General features: G+C 33.0%; 2 protein-coding genes and 1 long non-coding RNA gene across 3 annotated transcripts; 2 read left to right on the forward strand and 1 right to left on the reverse strand.

Annotated features, from left to right (window-relative positions):
• Positions 1-1,697: 1,697 nt before the first annotated feature.
• Positions 1,698-3,915, forward strand: LOC122584006. Its single transcript, XR_006321384.1, has 4 exons — positions 1,698-1,956; positions 2,342-2,407; positions 3,066-3,198; positions 3,435-3,915. It is a non-coding gene; the product is annotated as an uncharacterized LOC122584006 (long non-coding RNA).
• Positions 3,916-6,050: 2,135 nt separating this feature from the next.
• LOC122580916 lies at positions 6,051-6,476 on the reverse strand. Its single transcript, XM_043753060.1, has one exon. The coding sequence runs from the start codon at positions 6,459-6,461 to the stop codon at positions 6,060-6,062; it is 402 nt and encodes a 133-aa protein (XP_043608995.1). The 5' UTR covers positions 6,462-6,476; the 3' UTR covers positions 6,051-6,059.
• Positions 6,477-11,565: 5,089 nt separating this feature from the next.
• Positions 11,566-16,149, forward strand: LOC122583392. Its single transcript, XM_043755800.1, has 5 exons — positions 11,566-12,198; positions 12,259-12,445; positions 14,276-14,536; positions 15,005-15,096; positions 15,235-16,149. Exons 1-5 carry the CDS (start codon positions 11,750-11,752, stop codon positions 15,929-15,931), a joined length of 1,686 nt encoding a protein of 561 aa, XP_043611735.1. The 5' UTR covers positions 11,566-11,749; the 3' UTR covers positions 15,932-16,149.
• Positions 16,150-22,041: the final 5,892 nt, after the last annotated feature.

Here is a 22,041-nt window from a genome sequence, read left to right on the forward strand (position 1 = left end):
GTCAGGGTGGGTTGGGTAGTGGGTTAAGCTGGGTTCGTGGTGAAACATGTCATATTTACTTCGTCGCAACATGGTCTCAGTGGTAAGGTTAGCCTAATAGACTTTTTATTCTGACTTTTTACTTGATAATTAATGCGTTAATCATGATAGCAGAAATACCATTATACAATGCTATTTTAAATAATTGAGTTAAGCGTTATAGGATGTTGCCTATTTGTATCTACCGAAAATAGACTTTGGCAGATTCTCAACCCGTTTAACAATTTTTGACCCACTATAAATTACTCCAGTAATTTTCGTCAAGAAATGTTTCAGGGCAACACAATCCAGCCTGTTTTGACGATTACCTAATTCACCCATTTTGCCACTGCTACTAATTATGTTGGTTGCAGGCCTCGGATTATTTGGCCATTTGTACTAAATATTTATAGAGTTGACAAATTTTTTGAAATATTAACTGATCTAATAGCTAAACAATGCAGATTATGGATGTGGATAGCAGTGGTACAAGTGCACAACTGACTATGGAAAAATGGTAGTTGCTGCTATGCACCTGAACAACCTGGACCGTGAGGAGCATCTTGTTTCTGCTTTCCGGTGTTTTGACAAGGGCTGAAGTACTTATATTACTGTTGATGAGCTTCAACAAGCGTGTACAGATCATAGTAATCATGATTTTTTATGTGGACGATATCATTAAGGAAGTCGAGCAAGATAATGTAAGTCATAAAATATCAGATTATCAAAAAAATTTGGTAACTCTGTTTATTCTGCTTATGCAGTATATCCATTTTATTAACATCAGCAAGCGAGAGGATGACTATATTATCAAAGGGTATAGTTTTATATGTTCAGGTTTGTAGTAACTTACTGCAATGTTTAGGACGAGTTTGATTTTGTTATATATTATGTATTCTTTTGTTCGAGGCTTTATGATGGCTTTATATGTTCAGGTCTCCAAAATCGTGTCTTGATTGACGATGTTAAAGAATCGATTCCAAACCACAATGCTAGCGTTGATATGGCTATTGGTTTGATTTCAGCCACTTTAAGAGGTATATGTAGACAAGGTATGCATTTCCAGTTTTCGAGATTGTTTATATTTTCTTAGGGAAATTAATGTCCTGCATAGTTTTCTTTGCTACTCCATGACTGAAATAATAAAAAGTCTCAAATATTGAGGAGGCAAAATGGGTTTGGGTCAACATTGAAAGTTGTTTGTGGAGTTTGAAGAATGTAAGGTTAGGTTTGATGGGTCAAATGTTGTTCATGAGTCAATTTCCAAGTAGTATGACTTTAACTTTATATATTCTTTAAAAGCGTTATTAATACTATTTAATTTATTGTTGGTTTTTTTAACTTATATATTCCTTAAAAGCGTTATCAATACTATTTAATTTATTGTTGGTTTTCTATATGAGTTGTTCAATGCCTTTTCTCAGTGGCGGTTGCGGCTGATGATGATGATGATGATGATGATGATGATGATGATGATGATGATGATGATGATGATGCGGCTGATGATGATGATGATGATGCGGCTGATGATGATGATGATGATGCGGCTGATGATGATGATGATGCGGCTGATGATGATGATGATGATGATGATGATGCGGCTGATGATGATGATGATGATGATGATGCGGCTGATGATGATGACGATGATGCGGCTGATGATGATGATGATGATGATGATGATGAAAGAAAAATCATACTATGAACAAATGCAACCTAATATCAAGGTATTTATGTTTATATATTAACTTAATTTTTGTTTCTTAACCTGATGTTTCGTTAATGACATGGTTCGTGTATTTGTCGAGGGGCTGATGCATTTGAAGGGGCTATCGAGATTATTTATATTAACCTAATATCAAGCTGCTGGATTGAAGGCCAGCTTGGTTTGGACCAAGTCAGATTGAGAACTACAACTGTATGTGTCTTGGTTTGCAGGTATATGCTTTTGTTTTTACTATGATGGATGGTGCTTTGGTTTAAGTTTGGTTTGGTAATAGACAAGGAATGAGTTGGGTATGGGCTGTGTTTTTTGGTGTATTTGTTAAGATACAAGATAAGTAGTGATAGTGATATTTTGGAAAATAAGATTTCTTGAAAAGTTGAAGGTAGTCATTTGTTTAAAACTTGGGTCTGTGCAAATGTAGCAGTTTTTGAGCACAATGAATGGTTAAACGAAGGATTTTAGTTCAAAAACCCATGTGGAAAATGTACTTCGTTTTTAGTTGAGCACTGTGAAATATGATATCTAACAAACATATATGATCATACTTACTAAAATATATTCTTTTATATTATGTTGTTTATATCATCTTTTGAGCAGTCTCTATGATCATGTTTTCAAAAGTTGAGCACTCGGTGGATGGTTTAGCCAGGCAGATGCATTTAGGTTAGTATTTTAATTTTTCACATTATGTGGTATGTCAACAAGGGTCTAGCCAGATTGACCTTGAATCTTAAATCTGATAGAACGTCATAATGTGGTATGTCATACGGTTTTAGTTACTGACCACCAGAAATTGATGCATTCAATAATATATGGGATTGTCACAATTGTTAGTTATAAACTGGGTGTTGGTGGGAGGTCCACTAAGCATGGGACTATTTTTGTCTTTTGAATTCTAGAAGTTAGATGGCATGGGTAGCAACATCGTATTGTTTGATTGGATTATATCCTACATAGCTTATATGGATTTTAGTTGAAATTTTGGTGGTGTAGTGCAAATGAAAAATGCAGGAGCAGCTCTTGGTTTTTTTGAAAAACGTTTGTGTGAAGACTGTACTTTATAGAAAATATAGATGTAGATATCTAAAATCCATTGAAAATTAACCTTTAAGTGCACTAATTGGTAATATTAAGTTGTATGTGCATTAAAGAACTTGTGCCAATTACCTATCATTCATAATAAACAACAAGAAAATTACATAATGATGAAAGAATTAAAATTGGAATGTGATTGTAGGATTGTATACTGTATATACATGCTCTTAGTATTAGAAGTTAATATTATATCCATATTTGAATACGGTGTGATTTTTATTTGAAGGTTTGAAACACATATGATAGTGGATGGTGCAATAACCCTGCATAAGACTGATTTCTATGGTGAAGGGGTACTATCGGCCCGACTGATGCACCTTGCAGAGTTTACGAGGATCCTACAGTAATTAGAAGACGAGGTAATATATATCTTATGCTTAGATCTTTTACTTGGTAATTCAACGAGTTGGTAATATATATCTTTGAGTTTGAGGTCTTAAATGTAACACATGATCATGTAATGGTTCGAATTTGCGTTTTCAGTAAAACTAGCCCAAATGTTTCAGGTTTAGTTCTGAAAAGATTGTTACTTTTCTATTTGCATGAACTAGGTTTCAATAAAAATGTTAGCTTTTTGTATTTGATCACATTTCAGGTGTTGCCACCAAGGGTAGAGTAAGGAATGGGTTCTTATTAGTATGTGATTTGGAGGCTGATTTGCTAATGTTTTGGGCACTTTTGGAAGTTGTTTTCAAGTTATCTTGAACCATTATTTATGATGCTTATATTCTCATGATCGTATTTCTGTTCATATATACATGCTTCTCCAAACTTTTTGAAGAAAAAAGAGAGGTTGAGGGAAGAGTTTACCAAGAACATTTATGCATTGCAAATTTCAAAGAGTGTTGGAGCTACATACCCCGGTTTAGGATTCCCCACTAACCAGCCCCAAATGTCAGAAGAATCCCTTAAAGGTGTTCACTTATGTGAGGCCTGTAGCTGTTTCAAAGGAGTAAATGATCTCTCTAAATCAATATTGGAAGTTTCTTCCCTTTTACACTATATGTACAAACAAGTTTTCATGTGAATCATGTAACAAAGCAAATGTCATTTAACATTTGATTTTGATAATTACTTGGTGCCTATTTTTGTCTAGATATATTGTCGTGAATGTATTTTTGGCATATGTATGTGGCGTTGAAATTGATAATTTAGATGTAATAGTTTTGCTGGTAAGTTGGGTCAAGTCAAAATTGGTCAAAATGTTTACACTTTGTTTCCCACCTCTTTTTAGTATACCGCTAACAAAGTCATGGCTTATTTCATTCGAGCAGGAAACATGTTTTGCTAAAAATACGCTTAATGTCCTATATAAATCTCGGCTTAATATCTTTTGTTACTATCTGTAATATCTAACGTACAACTCCTATTTTGTCCGGTTTATATCTAATGTTATTTCATTACTTTCACATTATATATAATTATATATTTTTGGTAAAATTTAATTGTTTTAAAATCGTTCTCTGGTTTCCCGTAGGATAAAAATCTAGTATATATGTATATATAGTATGGCCTTTATAAATTTGAGATATGTTTGTCAGCAACATTATGTTTGGTAGAGAGGCATGTTGCGGGAAGCAGCTACGAAAGAAAATAAACGTGTGATATTTGTAACTTAGGTCATTTGTACTTGTCAAATTAGTTTTAATTATATTTAATTTTGTACTCGTCCCCTCGAATAAAGTAGCCTTTTACAATTAATTATAGACCAAATTTATTCCATCAAAGATATGTCGCAACCTATATTCCGACCCTCTTTTTTGTATTTCGACTACTCATTTTTTGCAGCGACTCGCTGCAAAAAGTGAATAAAACAAATTCATATTCATCTTTTATATCTTTTTAATCTATTTAATAGTTAACATATGTTAACTAAATTGACACACACACTAAATCACAACCTCTCTCTCATCGGATTGATCGCCACCAACCACCGCCGCCGAATTCATCATCATCAACTAAGGTTTTTCTTTCTATAATAAACGGTTACGTTTCCTTTGTTTGAAGTCAATATATCATGGTAATTTTTATGGAGTAATACAAGTGTTTGCTTCGCAATTATCGTCGTCGCATCCCCTCACATGTTTTGTATTGTGATCACTGTATAGGCGCTGCAATACGCGGGCACGAAGCTATTTAGTATAAAAAGAATATTTGATTACGTAGAAAAAATGTATAAGTAAATTATATTAGATATAAAACTCAAGTAAATATATAAGTAAAGAGAATAAAAATAAAATTAAAAGTATAAAAGTTAATATAAATATATGGCTACTTATCATGTATTTTTAAAATGTGTAAAATGTGTACACTGTTGACTTGACAGACATTAGTGTCAATTTGTTTTATTCACTTTTTGCAGCGACCCTTTTTGCAGCGACCCTTTTTGCAGCGACCCTCGCTGCAAAAAGTGTGATCGAGTTACTAAAATACTGGTCGGGTCACCAGGCGCCATGTTAAATCTTAGCTAGTGGTTGATTATAACTGATTAGTCAAAACTAAACCAACAAATAATTGACATAAGACTAAATAAAATATGAAAAACTAGAAATATCAACTCATTGACTCATTTCTACCGGTCACAAGCAAAGATAGCTTAGTTGCAAAAAATAAATCTAATGTAAAGCAAAAAGTCCATATCTAATATTTAAGTTTCAACATTTACTTTCCCAAAATGCCCCTTCTATCAATTCTATATTACCAAACATCATTTCTCTCTCATCAAATCTCAACCAATAATCTTTTTTCGCTTTACTCCATAAATCATTTATTCTCCCAATTCATTCAAAATCTTTTATCTCACAAACCGTACATCGATAAATTATAAAAATTATATGGGTGTTTTTTCATTAGAGATGTCATTCGATATACCTTTGACGAATTTTTAAATCCGAAGGCGAGCCCGTACGGTTAAGACATTTGATTATCACACTTTATGACCTATATCACCCCACCATCTCACCGCCGCAACGTGCAGATAGTTACTCTCGTGTAATGTAATGTGCATATCAACTTGGTAGCATGAATAATGTCAATAATAAATAGGTTGTAACATAGATAACAAACATGGTCCATTCCATATAATGAACCTACCACAAAATTATAGACAATTCTCATGAAAAATATCGATTTTTATGTACGTAATTCATATGTGCTATTTGAATCAAATACGAATACACGAGGACGTATGAGAACCCTCAGTATGCATCTTGATCAATAGTCACATCGTAAGCTGAAGTACACGTTTTTTACGAGAACCTCCTTTGATCTTAATCAGACCGCCCCACATCTTGGCACAACGACTTACCATTTTCTTAAGACTCACACTGTCACTCCCTTTTTCGTGTATCACCACCAATTGGTGTTGCTTGTCTTCCTCCGTGAAACGTTCTCCAAGAGAGTTTCGGCATTCTACCTCCTCCTCTTCCTTTTCGCCGAAAAATTCCATAAACCGCTTCTTTCTCTTCTCTTCTTCATTTTCCTCTTCAACAACTTTATCTTCCTCGTCTTTCAACGCACTCACTTTCTCTCCAAAGAGGGCTCTTGACTGCGGTCTTCGAGTTCTTCTAGACATGCTAATGTCATAGCGGGGCTTGTTGGTATTATTGTATTCACTTCCCATTTGAGCTACAAACGGTTGTTTTGTTGGTGTTGGAGCTCACAATTGTTAAGAGAAGATATATGCAAAAAGTTAGAATTAAGGTTGTATAATGGGATGCTTAATTAGTAATGAATTATACACTTTTTGTGGTCATAAAACATTTGGTTGGTGATCAATTTTGTCAAGTCTTTTTAAGTGGTAAAATGTCTTATTTGGAAATAGATGATGTTAATTACCTAACAAAGTTGAAGGGAATTGTACGTGTCATAAAAAAATGATGGCACAACTTTTCCATAAGTGTATCAGGCCGGTGCTTATAGCTCCGGCCGGGGTCCGACGCGTGGCCCGGCGAGGACGCTGTAAGCACGGCTGCGTCTTCGTCGGCGTCCTCTCCCTTTCTCCTTCTTTCGAACGCACGTTTGTGGAGTGGTGGTGGGCCATTTTGTACCATCGGAGCCAAATAAAAAAAAAAAATTTCAAAACCTTTTTTTTAAATGTAACGGCTACATGCCATTTTTTTTTAATTTTGTTTTTTCTTTTTCTATTTATACCCCTTCCATACCACCATTTCAAATAATAACTTCAAATCATTTCCAAACCATTTTATCTTTAAGTGTGCTTTAGTTTGAATTATGTGTTTTGTTTCTACTTTCATTGTAATGTTTTTAAGTATTTTAATAAATAAGTCTACTTTAAGAGTAGTAAGAAAAATGATACGGCTTACCGAGGAATAGGAAAAATGTCAATCAAAGACGATGACGTTAAAGAGTAATCGTATTGTTTTTCAGCTTTTCAGGCTTTTTTCCAGTACTGTCTTTTTAATTATTGTATTGTGTTTTTAATAATGTAATGTGTGTTTAATTATAATAAAATGTGTTTTTTTTAAATGTTGTGTAAAAAAAATGAAATAATAAAATAGTGAATGAATAGTGAAGAAGTGGGTATTATAAGGAGGGAGTGTTCTTGGAGAAAGAAAACTGATGGATAATGGAAGAAGTGAGTAAGAAGTAAGGAAGAAGAGGGTATTATAAGGAGAGGCCTCATGTATGTTTATAATTAAGTGTGTACATCATTGCTATTGTATATGAACTTTTATAACCTTGGTACCTTGCTAACGCACGGAAACGTATCTATCTCGAAATATAGACCCGAAAAGTGGGTCTTAATTATTCTTTGGAAATTTAACAAAATATGGATGAACAGGACCTATTTAATAACGAGACATGTATTAAAAATTTAGAGGGTCCAAATGAATATCTTGATAACATATCAACTAATATGAACTCTTGCTAATTAAGCAACATGCATGTTACAACTTGAAGATAATGAAATTTTAATTATTAGTTACGAAACTGAAAAAAAAAAAAAAAAAAGTTGTGGACGGACTAAAGCTCAACAACCCCATTGACTAGCTAGGTTATCATAACCCATCTGGTTCCAACTTCCAAGCCCGTTGAAATCAAAACTTGATTTACAAACTTAATACATGTTACAACTTGACTTTTTTTTTTTTTACTGCTTTGTGTAGTTGACTACTTGACTGAAACAAAAGATATCATGATTACAACTTGACTTTTTTTTTTTTTACTGCTTTGTGTAGTTGACTACTTGACTGAAACAAAAGATATCATGATCCTAGGAACAACATGCATTAAATATCCACATATAAGCCTAAAAACGGACAGACAAATTCGGAACATTTGTTTCATAAACGATATTTTTAATATTTAACTTTAAAAACAATGTAAATTTTTTTTTTTGAAAGGCATCAACGGATAAATGTCTAACATCCCTCACTCGGATGCGCTCACGCCGGTTCAACTCTTGGCAATGCCTTAAAGGGTTTGTTCCCCATGTGTTAAATGGACATAGCATTGTTAAGGCCCTTCACCACATTTGAATGTGGCAGGATTTGAATCTGAGACCCCCTAAGAAGAAACCACTTTATGAAAAACCCCTTGACCACTGGGCTAACACCCCAATGGCAAAAGAATGTAAATTATAAGTCACAATTTATATAAAAATATGTGTAATGAATTATCAACTAATAAATTGTAAGCTTAAAACACTGATTTTATAATATATTTTATATTTTGTAAATACATAAAATGAAAATAAAACATTTAAAAAGGCAAAAGAAATATTTATGATACTTTCGGACATATGAAAATTTTAGAAAAGTGAATTGGTTTCTAGAGTATTCTGTCACTTTTTAGCGACTATCATTTTTAAACCCGATTCACTGACTACGGGCCCTTTATGCTCAGGAATTCCGAGGACCCCCCCCCCCCAGTCTTACTGCGGCTGCTGGCAAGAACTTAGTCAAGGCTTATTCTCGAGTCTTGTCATGATCGCACACTCGACGAAAAAGCTTTACAAGTGGCATTGTCCTTCTTCACTCACGCAACATTGCTGGATCGGGCTTTCACCCATTGCCAAGATTTCTCACTGCTGCTTCACGCGAAGTCTAGGTCGTGTCAATTTTTGATAATGGAACAAACATATCTGAAATGATATAACCTTTTATATATTGGTTGACTATTATAAACAAGTATTAAAATAAAACAAATAGCATAATATTTTGATACTTGAATTATGATAAATTGATATACGTAGATTCACAAAAAACGATTATACATATTATTACACGATAAATTTCATGGTAATTTCATGATAATTTTATATACGAGGATTTATCATTTTCTTTAATCCTTATTAATCCTTCTAATTGATTAGCCTAAAAAACTTCCTAATTAATTGGATGATGACATGTGAAAATTCTAAAATGAGTTTTGGAAAGAGATTAAATGGAATCACTTAGGTTAATTTATAAAGGTTTAAAAAAATACTTAGGTTAATTTATAAGGGATAATTTGATATATACCTAATATTAACACCTTAATTACATATATACCCAATTAAACTTAATAATTTCATATTTACCCAATTTTAAGTTATATTTTATTAAATAAACCCATTCTGTTATAAAATGATAATCCGGCATCTGCATCTGAGGAGTCATAGGCTGCAATTGAGAGTCAAAGTAGAAATGATTTGACCATGGCAAAAACAAGAAGTGATAGTAGCAGAGAGGACTTGATTACACGTTTTCTACATATGATCCTCGACACCTTGATATGAAATATTATGATCAGGTGTTTCATAAACAAATTCCACTTTTTTTGTAGGTCTTCACATGTAAAACACTCCAACTTTGGTCTCATTTGTGTTTTTTGTTGCCATATTATTTGAAGTTGGTGTTTTTTGATAGTAGTCATATTATTTAAGCTAAAAGTTTTCGAATGGTTATCTAAAACAAAAACAAATAAACGCCAAAGTTGGTTTTCATTTGGGTTGCCCTCTTACACGTAGTGTTCTTATAGCTTACTTGTGGTTAATTTTATCTTTGTATGATGTTTATATGACATTATGACCCGAATAGAATCACCGACGACGATTCAAGCTACAAGTTTCACTAGTTAGGCCGGAGAAAAAGTTACATTTCTAGGATACAAAGTACAAAAAAGATTCTGATTTCTTTTTACACCTTCCATCAAGATGTTAGAAATATGCATCCAAATTCTTCCTACACTTTTTGTTGTTTATTACTAAAAGTTAAAAGAAATTGGTGATAATTAGATCATATTAAAATATTTTTCATCTACCGTTCTTCCGTTTCATAATGTGATCTTTTGTGATGTGTTTAAGGTTAGGATCAAATGAATAGAGATGATTCAAGTTACAAGTCTTCTTCCAATAATCCCCAAGAATAGAGATTCGTGAATATGAATGCCGACATTTCTTTAAATAGGGAATTTATTGATGTACATTTGGTTATAAATCATTTATAATAGATTGGGTAAATTTGATAAAATTAAACTTAAAATTGGATAGATATAAAATTATTAAGTTTAGTTGTATATATATATAATTAAGGTGCTAATATTTGGTATATATGAAATTATCCCAATTTATAAAATGATCCATCATTTTCCATCCTTTAATCTTACTCGGTATTTCTTTTTATGTTAAAACGAGATACGTTATCCGGGCGTTGCCCCAGGAGACATTATATTTATTGTGTTCCGTACTGTATAAAAATTATTACATGCTTTTAGAAACATTATATAATTCAAAACCTGAGTTGATATTGATTTTTTAATGAGTAAGCAATTATAAATTAGAAAAAATTGACAGTAAAATTTTATTACAGATTAATATATTATATAAATTCTAAAAGATAATAAGTATAAAAGTAGAATCTTTAAAATAAAAATACAAACATAATTAAAGCTAACTACTCAAATCATTGAAAATAGAAAGTGAAACAAAAATAATCCATAATAATAAAACATCAACCGAAATAACATTGAAACTAATAAGTATTGCAAACAAATTTTTCAGAGATGGTTAGATGTATATATTCAAAACATACATCTACTGTTATTTGTATATATACTATGTAATAATTCACTTGTAATAACATGAGATAATCTTTAAAATGTTACAAACTTAAAAAATAATAATATGCAATTAAAATAAGTAATATTTGTAAACAAATTAGAAGCAATTTAAAAGATCAAAATATAATTTGTCAAACCAAAAATTAAAAATATAAGATGGGTCCAAAATAAAATGAAGTTAGCCCATTAAGAAAATGAAAATGGGCCCAAACAAATAAAATGACTCGTTACTATTCTTTACACGTATTTCCGTACTTTTGTTTTTAATATATATATTAATATTAGAGATTTGATTGAAGTAAAAGTAACTGCTCAGTGCCGTCTTCCGCTGGTTTTGAGCCCCAATACCTTGACGGTGTATGGGAGGTTAAGATGTAGGTAGACCTTACCTCTACCTAAGTAGAGAGACTGTTTCCAGTTTTTACCTAAATGGTAGAAAAGACCCTCCAACCTTTGCATGGGATGAGGATCGAACCCATGACCTCTATCTGCAGAGGCAAAAATGTTTAACACTGATTCAACCATGGTGCTTTATAGATTTGATTGAAGTACACATGTCAAAATTAGATTTGATTGTAGACAAAAGAAAAGAGAAAAAGACCTTCCCATCTGTTCCTTCTTGTCACTATTCTCTTTTCAAATCCCCTTCATTCACATGGCCATCGTTACCTGAGCCAAACCCTCCTGCCAAAACAACTTCCCATCAAATCCAATATCACTTTGAGATTCCCTTTTTCTCTTATTTCTCCCTTCCCGATAAAATATAATTTAAAATAAATAATTCCATACCCTAAAAAACAAAAATAAAATACACATTTTTGCCACTGCCATGTCCATTTCATTTTCATGGCATCACTCACACCAGGCACACTCTCAAAACTCTTGCAAAACATAAACAACCCATCTTCAAAAATCACCGGCGATCACCGGTCACCACTTCTTCAAGTCATTGGCATTGTCCCACAAGATGATGTTTTTGATTTTGACAACAAAGGATTTTACTTAAGGGTGTCGGATTCTTTACATTCTGCTTATGTTTCTGTCCAGAAACAAGATGTTGAGTTAATCTTGAATGATAAGATTCAGTTGGGTCAGTTCGTGTATGTCACGCGCCTCGTTTCGGGCTCCCCTGTTCCTGTTCTGTTTGGTTTGAAACCCGTTTCCGCGAAACGGGTTTCGAGTAGTAGTATTTGTATTGGTAATCCTAAAGATTTGATTTCTAGTGATGTGTTGGTTGTTAAGAAAAAAAATGTCAAGGAAAGTATTAGTATTAGTAGTAGTAATAATTTAAGAAGGCTTTCTTTGAGTACTAATAATAATAATAATAATAATAATAATAATAATAATAATAATAGTAATGGGAAGGTATTTTGTGGGGGTCAAGTGGAAAGTAGGAGGTTAAGTTTAGATTATTCTTCTAGGAAAGGGTGGGACCAGAGTCCGGTGCTTACTGCTAGTAAGCACCGAAGGTCCGGTTCTGAAATTAACGGCGGGTTTGGGGCGAAATTCGTGGAGCCTTTTTCTCCGGTTTGTCGTACCCCGGTATGTTATAAAATTATATTCTCCTAAAATTATGTTGATGTTATGAATTGTTCTAGTTAATAGTTATTGTACTTCTGATTTGGTTTGTTGTTAAGTTTCATAGAGCACAATGTATTTAATTATACTTTATATTGTTTTATGTTATCTTTCTAAATGAAAACTATGTATATCTTATTAGTGGCAGTTGAAATAAATTTGCTGCATTGATTGTTTATTGCATAAAGTAACCAATAATGTTGACTAAGGTTGAAACTCATGTAGGGCCTTCATAAATTTGAGATATGTTTGTCAGCAACATTAAGTTTTTGTAACTGATGATATAGAGACATGTTGGGAATATAGACAAGCTTTGATAGTTGTACGTATCAGACTAGGAAATAGATTTTGCATTGAACAAGTCCTCTTCCAAACGGGCCATCAGGGAAATCAATGACACTAATGCTACCAGCATTGAGATGAGATGATCTCATCCAGTCCTTAGTTAGATTTATGCAATGTCCTAATAGTCCAAAATTAACTATAGGATGGATGACCAACTACAACCACGACATTTTCTTGTTTAGATTCTTTAGATAGCCCATCTACTTATGATGTCCAAGCTGTCCCTGACCAGTCCCATATTTCTGTGAATAACCCATCTTCAAATTCGTTCATCCAGCCAAACTGTAGGCTTGATGCATTTATTGCTTCCTGTTTTGATCGACTAAAAATATCTTGAAAGTCGAGGTCTTTTATCTGTTTCAATTCCACATATCGTGGTACACAATCAGCACCAAAACAATCAGTAGCTTCTTGCACACGTGCAATTGAATTAGACGTTTAGTTGGAACTATACTTGGGCTGCTAACAATTGATTTCACCTTCAAATCAAGTAGTAGTTCTGCTGTATTTTGTGACTGTATAGTTCCAAGCATGTCCATAGGTGTATGATCAACCTCAGAATTGCTAGCCTGGGATGATCCATGGCAGACAAGTACGATCCGGCGATCCGCCTATTGGCTTTCCTGCCTGCAGAGCTTCTTCCACCAATAGGTGAGCCTGAAGTCTGATTTAACGGTTAAGACATATATTATATATATGGAGATCCTGAAGTACACTTACACCACAGTTGCTTTGTAGTAAAATCCTGAAGTACCGAGTTCCTAAGCCCATTATTGTAGGAACAAGCACCTGATTAACAGCATTGTGAGCAACCACAAGAACCGACCTACTGTCATGAATCAAGATTTTCTGCCATACTGGATAATGACCATCTATATTGAAATTTGGAACATCCTTTTGCCACTTACCAAAAGCCTCACCATACTTTGCTATACCCTTCATTCTTTAGGAGTCCTTGAAATGAGTATAGGTCAATCTTCCTCAAATAGGAATCAGTAAGGATCTCCTCATTTGGAGCATCCCATATGATGACTTCATCAGTTTTTTTGAATTTTTTCAAAACGACTGCAAGTATTTAATATTCATTTCATGAATTGGCATCGACTATTATTCTTTGCCTGAACTCATAAGTCAGTTTCTAGTATATGAGTAATAGAATAGATACGCTTTGCCTGAAATATTATACTTCAGTTAGTTTATTCCTAACGAACACATCAGCGATAACCAAACAGCCATGTCATAGTGAGCATATACTTTTGAAACATAGTTCAGGAATGGAGTTATTATCAATTAGTTGTTGCAGAAATGACTATTTAATTTGCTAAATTCATAGTTTAGAAGAATGCATACTTTGTTTCATTTATGGCATAATCTGCTTACTTCACGAAATGGTGTCTATGCTTCTGAAGTGGAGTAGTCTAAAATTATTGGATATGTATTGCTTTTCAGGTTCGTTCAGTTAGGAAGGCTTCTTCGGTAAAGGATATGGTTCTAAAATCGCCTAATGTAAATGTAGCACCTCTTAAAAACAAGAATGTGATAGTCTCCGAGAAGCTTATGAGCAAGCCAATCAAAAAAGACTTGAAAACATCATTTGATAATGTTCCTGTACCAAGCCATCTTACAAAAGTTCCAATCACTTCTAGAACATTGTCTGAAGCTAAAATCTCTTGGGATTGTGTTTCACCAACTGTTCTTGAACTTGGAAAGGTATTCACGTTATTCATGTTATTGAAAGGTTATTCTAGATGTGGCGATTGTGACACTTTGACATATTAAATGGGTTGATATGGGGTGTGTTTATTTTGAAATGGAAAATGAAAAAGTTGCTAAAAAGGGAAGAAGTTTAGTTGGTTCAAATGGGCCATAAGTAGCTCAATGACTTTTTCTTTTAATGCATACACTCTCTTAATTCATTTTTATTCAATATTTAAGACTGTTAACTTGTAATAATATGTTTGCATTATTAACCAACTAATCACTTATGGTTTAAAAAGAACATACAAAGCAGTGTTTGGAGAATTGCAGGTTGACGAATGAGGTCCACTTCATGTTAAATCGGACCGTCTTGACCTGTTACCCACCCTGCTCAAATTGTCCATATTGCCACCAGTATTTACTCTTGTTTCGTGGAGATATGAACAATCTGATTTTTGTATTAAAATTGACCCATTTCAGGAAGCTATTTGTCATAGGAATCAAGGATTTTCATCAGCTGTACACGCTTTAGAAGAAACTTCAGCCATGGATAACATCCTTCAATGCATGAGGTATAAGTCCCCCCTCTTTTTTCTCTGCCTAGCAATGTAGGAAAATTTCATAGGCTTCTTTTGAAAGAATGATTCCATAGCGTTTTCTATTCAACTCTCAAAATTTCTTAGTTATTATTTTTGTTTTATTTTATGCAGTGTATTTGCAGAAATCTGTAAACTTGCTGAGACGTCTAGAAATCCTCTTGTTGAACAATTCTTGAATTTCTATCAGAAGCTTCATAAATCAACTTGTATAGTCAACACCTTAATTGACTCAAAGTTAACTATGGAAAAATCAAAAGGTCGTCGTAGTAATAGTTCAATGTGGGTACAAGCTGCATTAGAAACTAACCTTGCAAAGTTCACGTTGTTCACAATGGAAGAAAATCGAAAGAATATACATGGTGATGGAAATTACCATCTTGTTCTAGAAAACGCTTCAGAGAAAATCCAAGTGGAGAATCGGGTACTGGAAAACAAGAAAAGCCCGAGAACCAACGAATCTGTTACTTCACGAGTGAGATGTACTAGCCTGATAACAAAACAAGGATGTTCTGAAAAGGTAGAATGGTCGAAAGGAAGTGGCATTAAAGAAACTGCTAACTTAGGTGAGAAACTGATTTCTGTATCACAAAAATGGTTTTTGGATTATTTAGAGGATTCTTTGAACAAAGGGTTTGGATTAAAGAAAGGAGAAGATTCAGGGGTTGCTATTGGTCTTTTGGGTCAACTTAAAAGGGTTAATCAGTGGCTCGATGATTCAGTTTGTGGGGATGATAAGGTGGAGAACTTGAAAAAGATATTGTATCGGTTTTTGCTTGATCATGTTCATGTTCAGAAAGCAGCCAAGTAGTTTAGCTCAGGATACACAAGACTACTGACTAAAGATTTTTAGTTGTAGGTCGTGATTAGCGATGGTGTGAAGATATGTCATTTCACACCCATCAAAGCATTGTTAGGGCTTCGAGATTGTAATTTTAACCAAAACTAATGGAAAGATATGTAGGGAAGACGCTATGAATGCTGGCTTTTGTTTTCAACAGGTATGAAACCAAGTTCCTGTTTTGACCACTAGAATGGTAGAAATTTTTTTTAGTGTTCATTTCCGTTTCATCTTGGCAGTGAATCAATTTTAATGATTTAAGCTTTTGATCTTATACTGATTGCTTAAGATTTATTAGCAATTTGTAACTAGGCAAGTCAAAACTGGACTAAAGTAGGTCATCTAGCATTTCGTTGTTCCAATACTTTCTTCGATGTTTAACAAATGTTGGTTCAGCGATCCAAATCTATGACCTTGTGGTTACAGATGAGTATGGTTTGTGATCTTTTTCCCCTGGGCAGTTTCGTAACTTAAAAAATGAAAAATCTGAGATTAGTACAACTAGTAATTCTTTATACACATACGTTCTTTGATTTTACACAAGTATTGCTTGCAGTGATTCGATTATCACCCTATAGTCACAAATGAATATTTCTTCAGCATTCGCTCTAAATAGTAACATAAATGGGAAACAACATCAAAAGGAAGCTCAAAAACCGAGTAGCAGCATTATGCTATTTTTCAAGTAATAAGGTATGCAAAGATAGAGTTGCAGATGGTGAATATGATCTTGATGTCTTTGTTTTAGCCCTTGAGCTGGCAGACCTGGCCATTGCTTTCATTCCTCTGCAGTATTGCATGTGGCTATGAAGCTTCTCGGGATTAAACTGCCTCCCGCACTGCCTGCATTGGCGAAACATACCACGTATGAAGCAATAACGACAAATGCTTTGACTTTTCCTAGTCAAACTTTGTTATCAATTTCACAGATAGTTATAGTTTATTTACCAAGTTTAGCACCATGTTCTGATGTTCATATTCGATTTACATGATAATCTAAGTAAAAATGAATGAGTTTGTCTGACTTTTTTCAAAAGTTAAGATAACTTTATGCTTACAGCAAAATCAAAACATGCATGTTTGACCTTCAAAGTCAATCTGCCATATGGAAAACAAAAACTGAACTTACGAAGTTACGAGCATTTCGGGCCATTAACAGGCTTATGAGCTGCTGGAAATGTTTTGACATTCTTTGAGTCATCCTTCTCCTTCTTACTCTTGTTTTTGTTAAATACGCCATCCCCATCAAAGCTTTTCTTGTATTTTCTGACGTATGTTCTTGTACAACTGACGACCCGTGTTATTTTCTTTATAATTTACTATAGAAAAAATTCTACCAATATGTCGTTTACTATTCACTACCACCGCATTTTCATGTGTGCTAGTAGTCCTTCAATTGATGGAGGGGCCTCAAAACAACTTGTCACACTTTCACGAATACCACCTTTCTTGTTCTTGTTATTATTTTCATTGTTATCATTTGTGTTCTTATTCAACAAGCTTTCGTTATAGGAATTATTCTCCTTTTTGACCTGTAGGTTTTGTACAACTTCTTCGTCTTTATCTTCGTCTTGATTCTTTATTGTGTCCTCCGTTGCCACATTGGAGCCAAACGGGGATTTTCGATGTTAGTTGACGTGTTCGTTGAGAAATCAAGAGAATATTCTTTTGTTGTTGAAGGGTATTTTGGATCATTTGTAATGACTTCAAATGGTGACGAACTTTTTGGCTCAAAGTCTTAATTCACATCTTTTGATGTCGTTTTGGATATTGGTGATCCTTTAAGAACATATTCGTTGTCACAAATTGGGGTAATGAAAACTTCATCCAATATGTCTTGCCAAATATATCCTCCTTTGTACCTTCTATAATGTGTTCAAACAAAGAAAACATTAACTTTAAATTAGTCATCTCTATGAATCAAAATAAATTATTTTTGTTTCTGACAAATTTTATAAGAAGTAAGTGCTAACCAATAGATTTATAATATACTTTTTTAATACGTTGATTTGTCTAAACTTGAAAGTGAACATTTATTTGTGATAAATAAAGTTAGTAAATATGTACAGTTTTGGAACGAAGGGAGGACATAGGAATAGGAGTATATACATAATTACATATTACCTATTACAATATGAGAATTAGATGTGAACAGTATTTTTTGTCTTTTACTGCTACAAACTTCAGAGTGTCTATATATTTGTAGAACTGGAAAATAAATGAAACATGAAGATGAGTGGAGTGGTAGGCATCTCCTAACTTTTTTGAAAGGTCCATGGTTCGAAACTAGGAAGTCACCATTTGATTGTTTTTTTTTTTTTTTGGTTACTTTTTGAAGTTACATAATACCTCCTGTTGTTTTTGGAGATTTTTACTACAGCCCTTTTTATTTATTTTTTCCAGTTTTAAACACTCAAACTTTATAATGCATGGAATAATATATGTTTTATAATTTATATTTTACTAATATTTTGTCTTTTTTTTGTATTTTGTAATTTTTATATTTTGACATTTTTAGCATTTTATTCTTTGTAATATATTTTTTATAACTTTTTAAATTTTTTATAACTTTATTATATGTACTTTATAACAATGACATATGTGTTGTAGTTTATGATGTTTTAACATTTAGTTTTTTTTTTTATATATAACTTTTGTTTAATTTATTATTTTTTTTGTCTTTGTATTATACAATAGTTTTCAACACTTTGTAACATTTAAACTTTTATAGAATATTTTTTATAAATCTGTATTTTTTTAATATTCCATTTGTATATTCATCATTTCTTTAAGTTTTTGGTCTTTTATAAAAAAAATTTGTAAAATTTTGTTTTACATGTATGTTATCAAACTTTTTTTTTTATTTTCTTTTGATTTATGCGTTTCTTTATAAAAATTTTACGAAAGAATAGTATTTGATAACGCATACATTTTCAAATACCGACGCCGCCCATCAGACGGCTCGAGCTACCTAGTTATTAAGATTGCAATGTATTTTTTTCTAGAAAGCACCAAAATGAACACGAGTTGAACTCTCTTCTATTAAACTTTCACATTTTTGTTACTCTTGTTGTCAAACTAGATGTAGTAATTATAAAAAAAATTTAGTTTATGTGACATTTTAACTCTAATCGATTTGCATAGAATCCAAAGACCAATAACCTCTTGTATGACCAAGCGAATTTTTGTGGCATGTCTTCTCCTCGTAGTTTAGATAGCCATCTCTTAACATCTACAAGTAGTGTTGTAAATCTCGACCCAACCTGAAATTCAACTCGAACCCAACCCGAAATTCTACCTATTTGACCCGCCAACCCATGACCCATTTGACTAGAAATTTACCCACTGACCCGCCAACCCACGACCTATATGACCTGTTTAACCTGAAATCAACCGGTCAACCCGCCAACCCATTTGACCTGCCAACCCAAAACTCGACCCATCAACCTGTCAACCCGATTTTTTTCATTTTGGTGGGTTGGGTTCGGGTTGACAAGTCATGGTCAGGGTTCTGACATGAAATTTTTAGTGGGTTAGGTCAGGGTCATAGATTTTTGACCGGCAACCAGCGAACCCGAACTCGAACCCATTGACAGCCCTATCTACAAGGCATGAAAAAGGTACGATAAGTTGAAGTTATCAAGTCATAAGTATGTAGGCCTGTTCGGGGATATCTTAATCGCGCTCAACAATCACACATCACTGAAGACCAAGATCCATCTAATGCGTAACGCGTTCATAATGTAAATTTTTGGGATTGGTTTCAATTTTTATGATTTAGTGATAAAAACGATATGTATATAAGTTGTAAATACATAATTATGTACAACGCAATACACATGCGTCTTAGGAGTTATTGATTCATTGTTGTGCTAACGAATTACCGACCTTTTATGTGAACTCCATTATGTGAAAGATGATGAATACGAATGAGATGAGGGTGTTCGATAAGTCCATTGTGGCAAAGATAATACTAGACAATATGAACTCTCCTTACTTGACAACCATTGTTGTTGCTTACAACAAAATTGTGAGCGACTTCTGTTTCTATCATTTTTCTGTAACAAATAAAATGACAAACCAAGACAAGGCGTCAACACGAAAAGTAAAGTCTTTTAAAAATGTGAAATAACCAAAGGGAAACTATCTAATTTTAAAAATTGATAATAAAAGAAAGAATATAATCTAACTATTGCTTAGACCTCGTGCGATGCACGGACAACCCTAAATAATTTTTCTTAAACTTTATTTTAAGATTGTATCAATGAATAAATATAACTGAGTTGGACATAATAAAAATGTTCTTATGAGTTGATTAATTTAAAGAAGAAGAATGCTAGATATACCTTGGGATTTATTAATGATACACGAGGACTTAAAACGCGTACATTGCACGCCGGAGAGAAATTATAAAATGGATTGCCCATAGTAGGCGCATATAAGAAGGATTATGTTGGTTACCTGGATGTGATAGGTATTATGAATTTTCCCCCACTTTGATATATAGACCCACGTGGATGCGCTATAACCTTAAATAATTTCTTTAACACCAGTTCAAGCATGCATATAGCGAAGTAAATGTACTCCTATTACAACTAATAACCATTTAAAAAAAAATTAATGACTTAAAATGCATAGAAAAATCTTATTTAGCACTAAAATAAACCAAATATACCTTATAATTTTCATCACAAATTTGATAGGCTGTTCTTTGTATAAGATTTGAAATTTGTTGATCATTTATTTTAACTCCAATAGCACTAGTGACATCTACAATCCTAACTTGCACATTAAACCTACCCAAAAAAAAAAAAAAAAAACAGAGATACAATTTTACCACACAACTTAATAATTATAGAGTTTTAATATGAAATATAAATATATACCTAGGATTGATGAGAACTCTTTCCTTGTTACATGAACAACAAATCCACATTTTGTTATCCCTTAAAGCATCAATAATGCCGACTGCATCCATGTAGAGATCGGTCAACTTAACTTCTTGAGAACATTTCACACATTCCATTGAATACCATAACTGGTCGGTTGGAATAAACTGATTGTTGCAACAACAACCACTTTATCAAACTGTCAAAATGAAAATGTTTATACATTAGAATGTTAAAAAGCTAGTTATAAATTCGAAAGAAAGTTATGTTAAAAAGTAATCTAATCAAAAAAGAAAAATTCACAAACAATGAATATTTATACGTTCGTCCATCAGGATCATCTCAATACTACTTATGTTATTAACATCTCCATATAGAGGTTGCTTCCATAGCCGCAAATTCTAACCGTTATCGTACATGGCTTATTATTTGGACGCAAATTTCTAATTGAAACATGATTTAGTGAAGCCATGCTAAAATTGATCTGTTACGTGTTTACGTTTTGAAATGCCTTAAAACTGAATGGAAGTGGCCTTATATAGACATAGACATGCAAGGAAGTAACCGCTACAAGCAATACACGAACGGTTACATATTCAAATTTTTGAAAATTTGAACTTCTTGAAAGCATAACTAATCCGTTTTCGAAAATTTGAACTTCTTATAAAAGTAACTAATCCATAGACCTTTCAAGTAGCAATATTGTAATGATTTTTGGCCTTTCTTGCATTTTTAAGCATGCCACATAAGCAATAATTAACAAATTTTGAAGTGAGATTTAAATAATGTAGGATATGTCCATTGCCGGCTTTATGTACATACAAAATCCAAAAGGAAAATTACAAAATAAATGAAGTCGTAAGTATATAAGCCGAATAAAGAAGTTGTCTTAATTCTTGTAGAATTCTATTCACACTGACAATACACATGCAAAGCGACAAACTATATTTATATTTGATATTTAAAATATGCAAATAATAAATGTTCAAAATAATTTTAAAAAAAACAAAAAATAATAATATTGACTAAGCAATATCATAAGTGAAGCCATTGGGGTTTTACCCAATGGTTTGAAGTTTTCCACAATGTAGTTTTCTTTTGAGTCTCAGTGTTCGAATCTTTATATATACAAATGTGGTGAGGGTGCCTTAACAATGTTATATTAAATGGATAGAGATCCTCTAAAGTTGA

This window comes from Erigeron canadensis, chromosome 9, assembly GCF_010389155.1.
Source record: "Erigeron canadensis isolate Cc75 chromosome 9, C_canadensis_v1, whole genome shotgun sequence".
Classification (NCBI taxonomy): Eukaryota; Viridiplantae; Streptophyta; class Magnoliopsida; order Asterales; family Asteraceae; genus Erigeron; species Erigeron canadensis.

Excerpts from the sequence above, each read along its gene's own strand:
- LOC122580916 (XM_043753060.1), bottom strand. The coding sequence starts at position 6,461 with ATGGGAAGTGAATACAATAATACCAACAAGCCCCGCTATGACATTAGC.
- LOC122583392 (XM_043755800.1), top strand. The coding sequence starts at position 11,750 with ATGGCATCACTCACACCAGGCACACTCTCAAAACTCTTGCAAAACATA. Across the intron at positions 12,199-12,258 it reads AGTAGTAATAATTTAAGAAG|TAATGGGAAGGTATTTTGTG; the intron begins GCTTTCTTTGAG and ends TAATAATAATAG. Across the intron at positions 12,446-14,275 it reads CTCCGGTTTGTCGTACCCCG|GTTCGTTCAGTTAGGAAGGC; the intron begins GTATGTTATAAA and ends ATTGCTTTTCAG.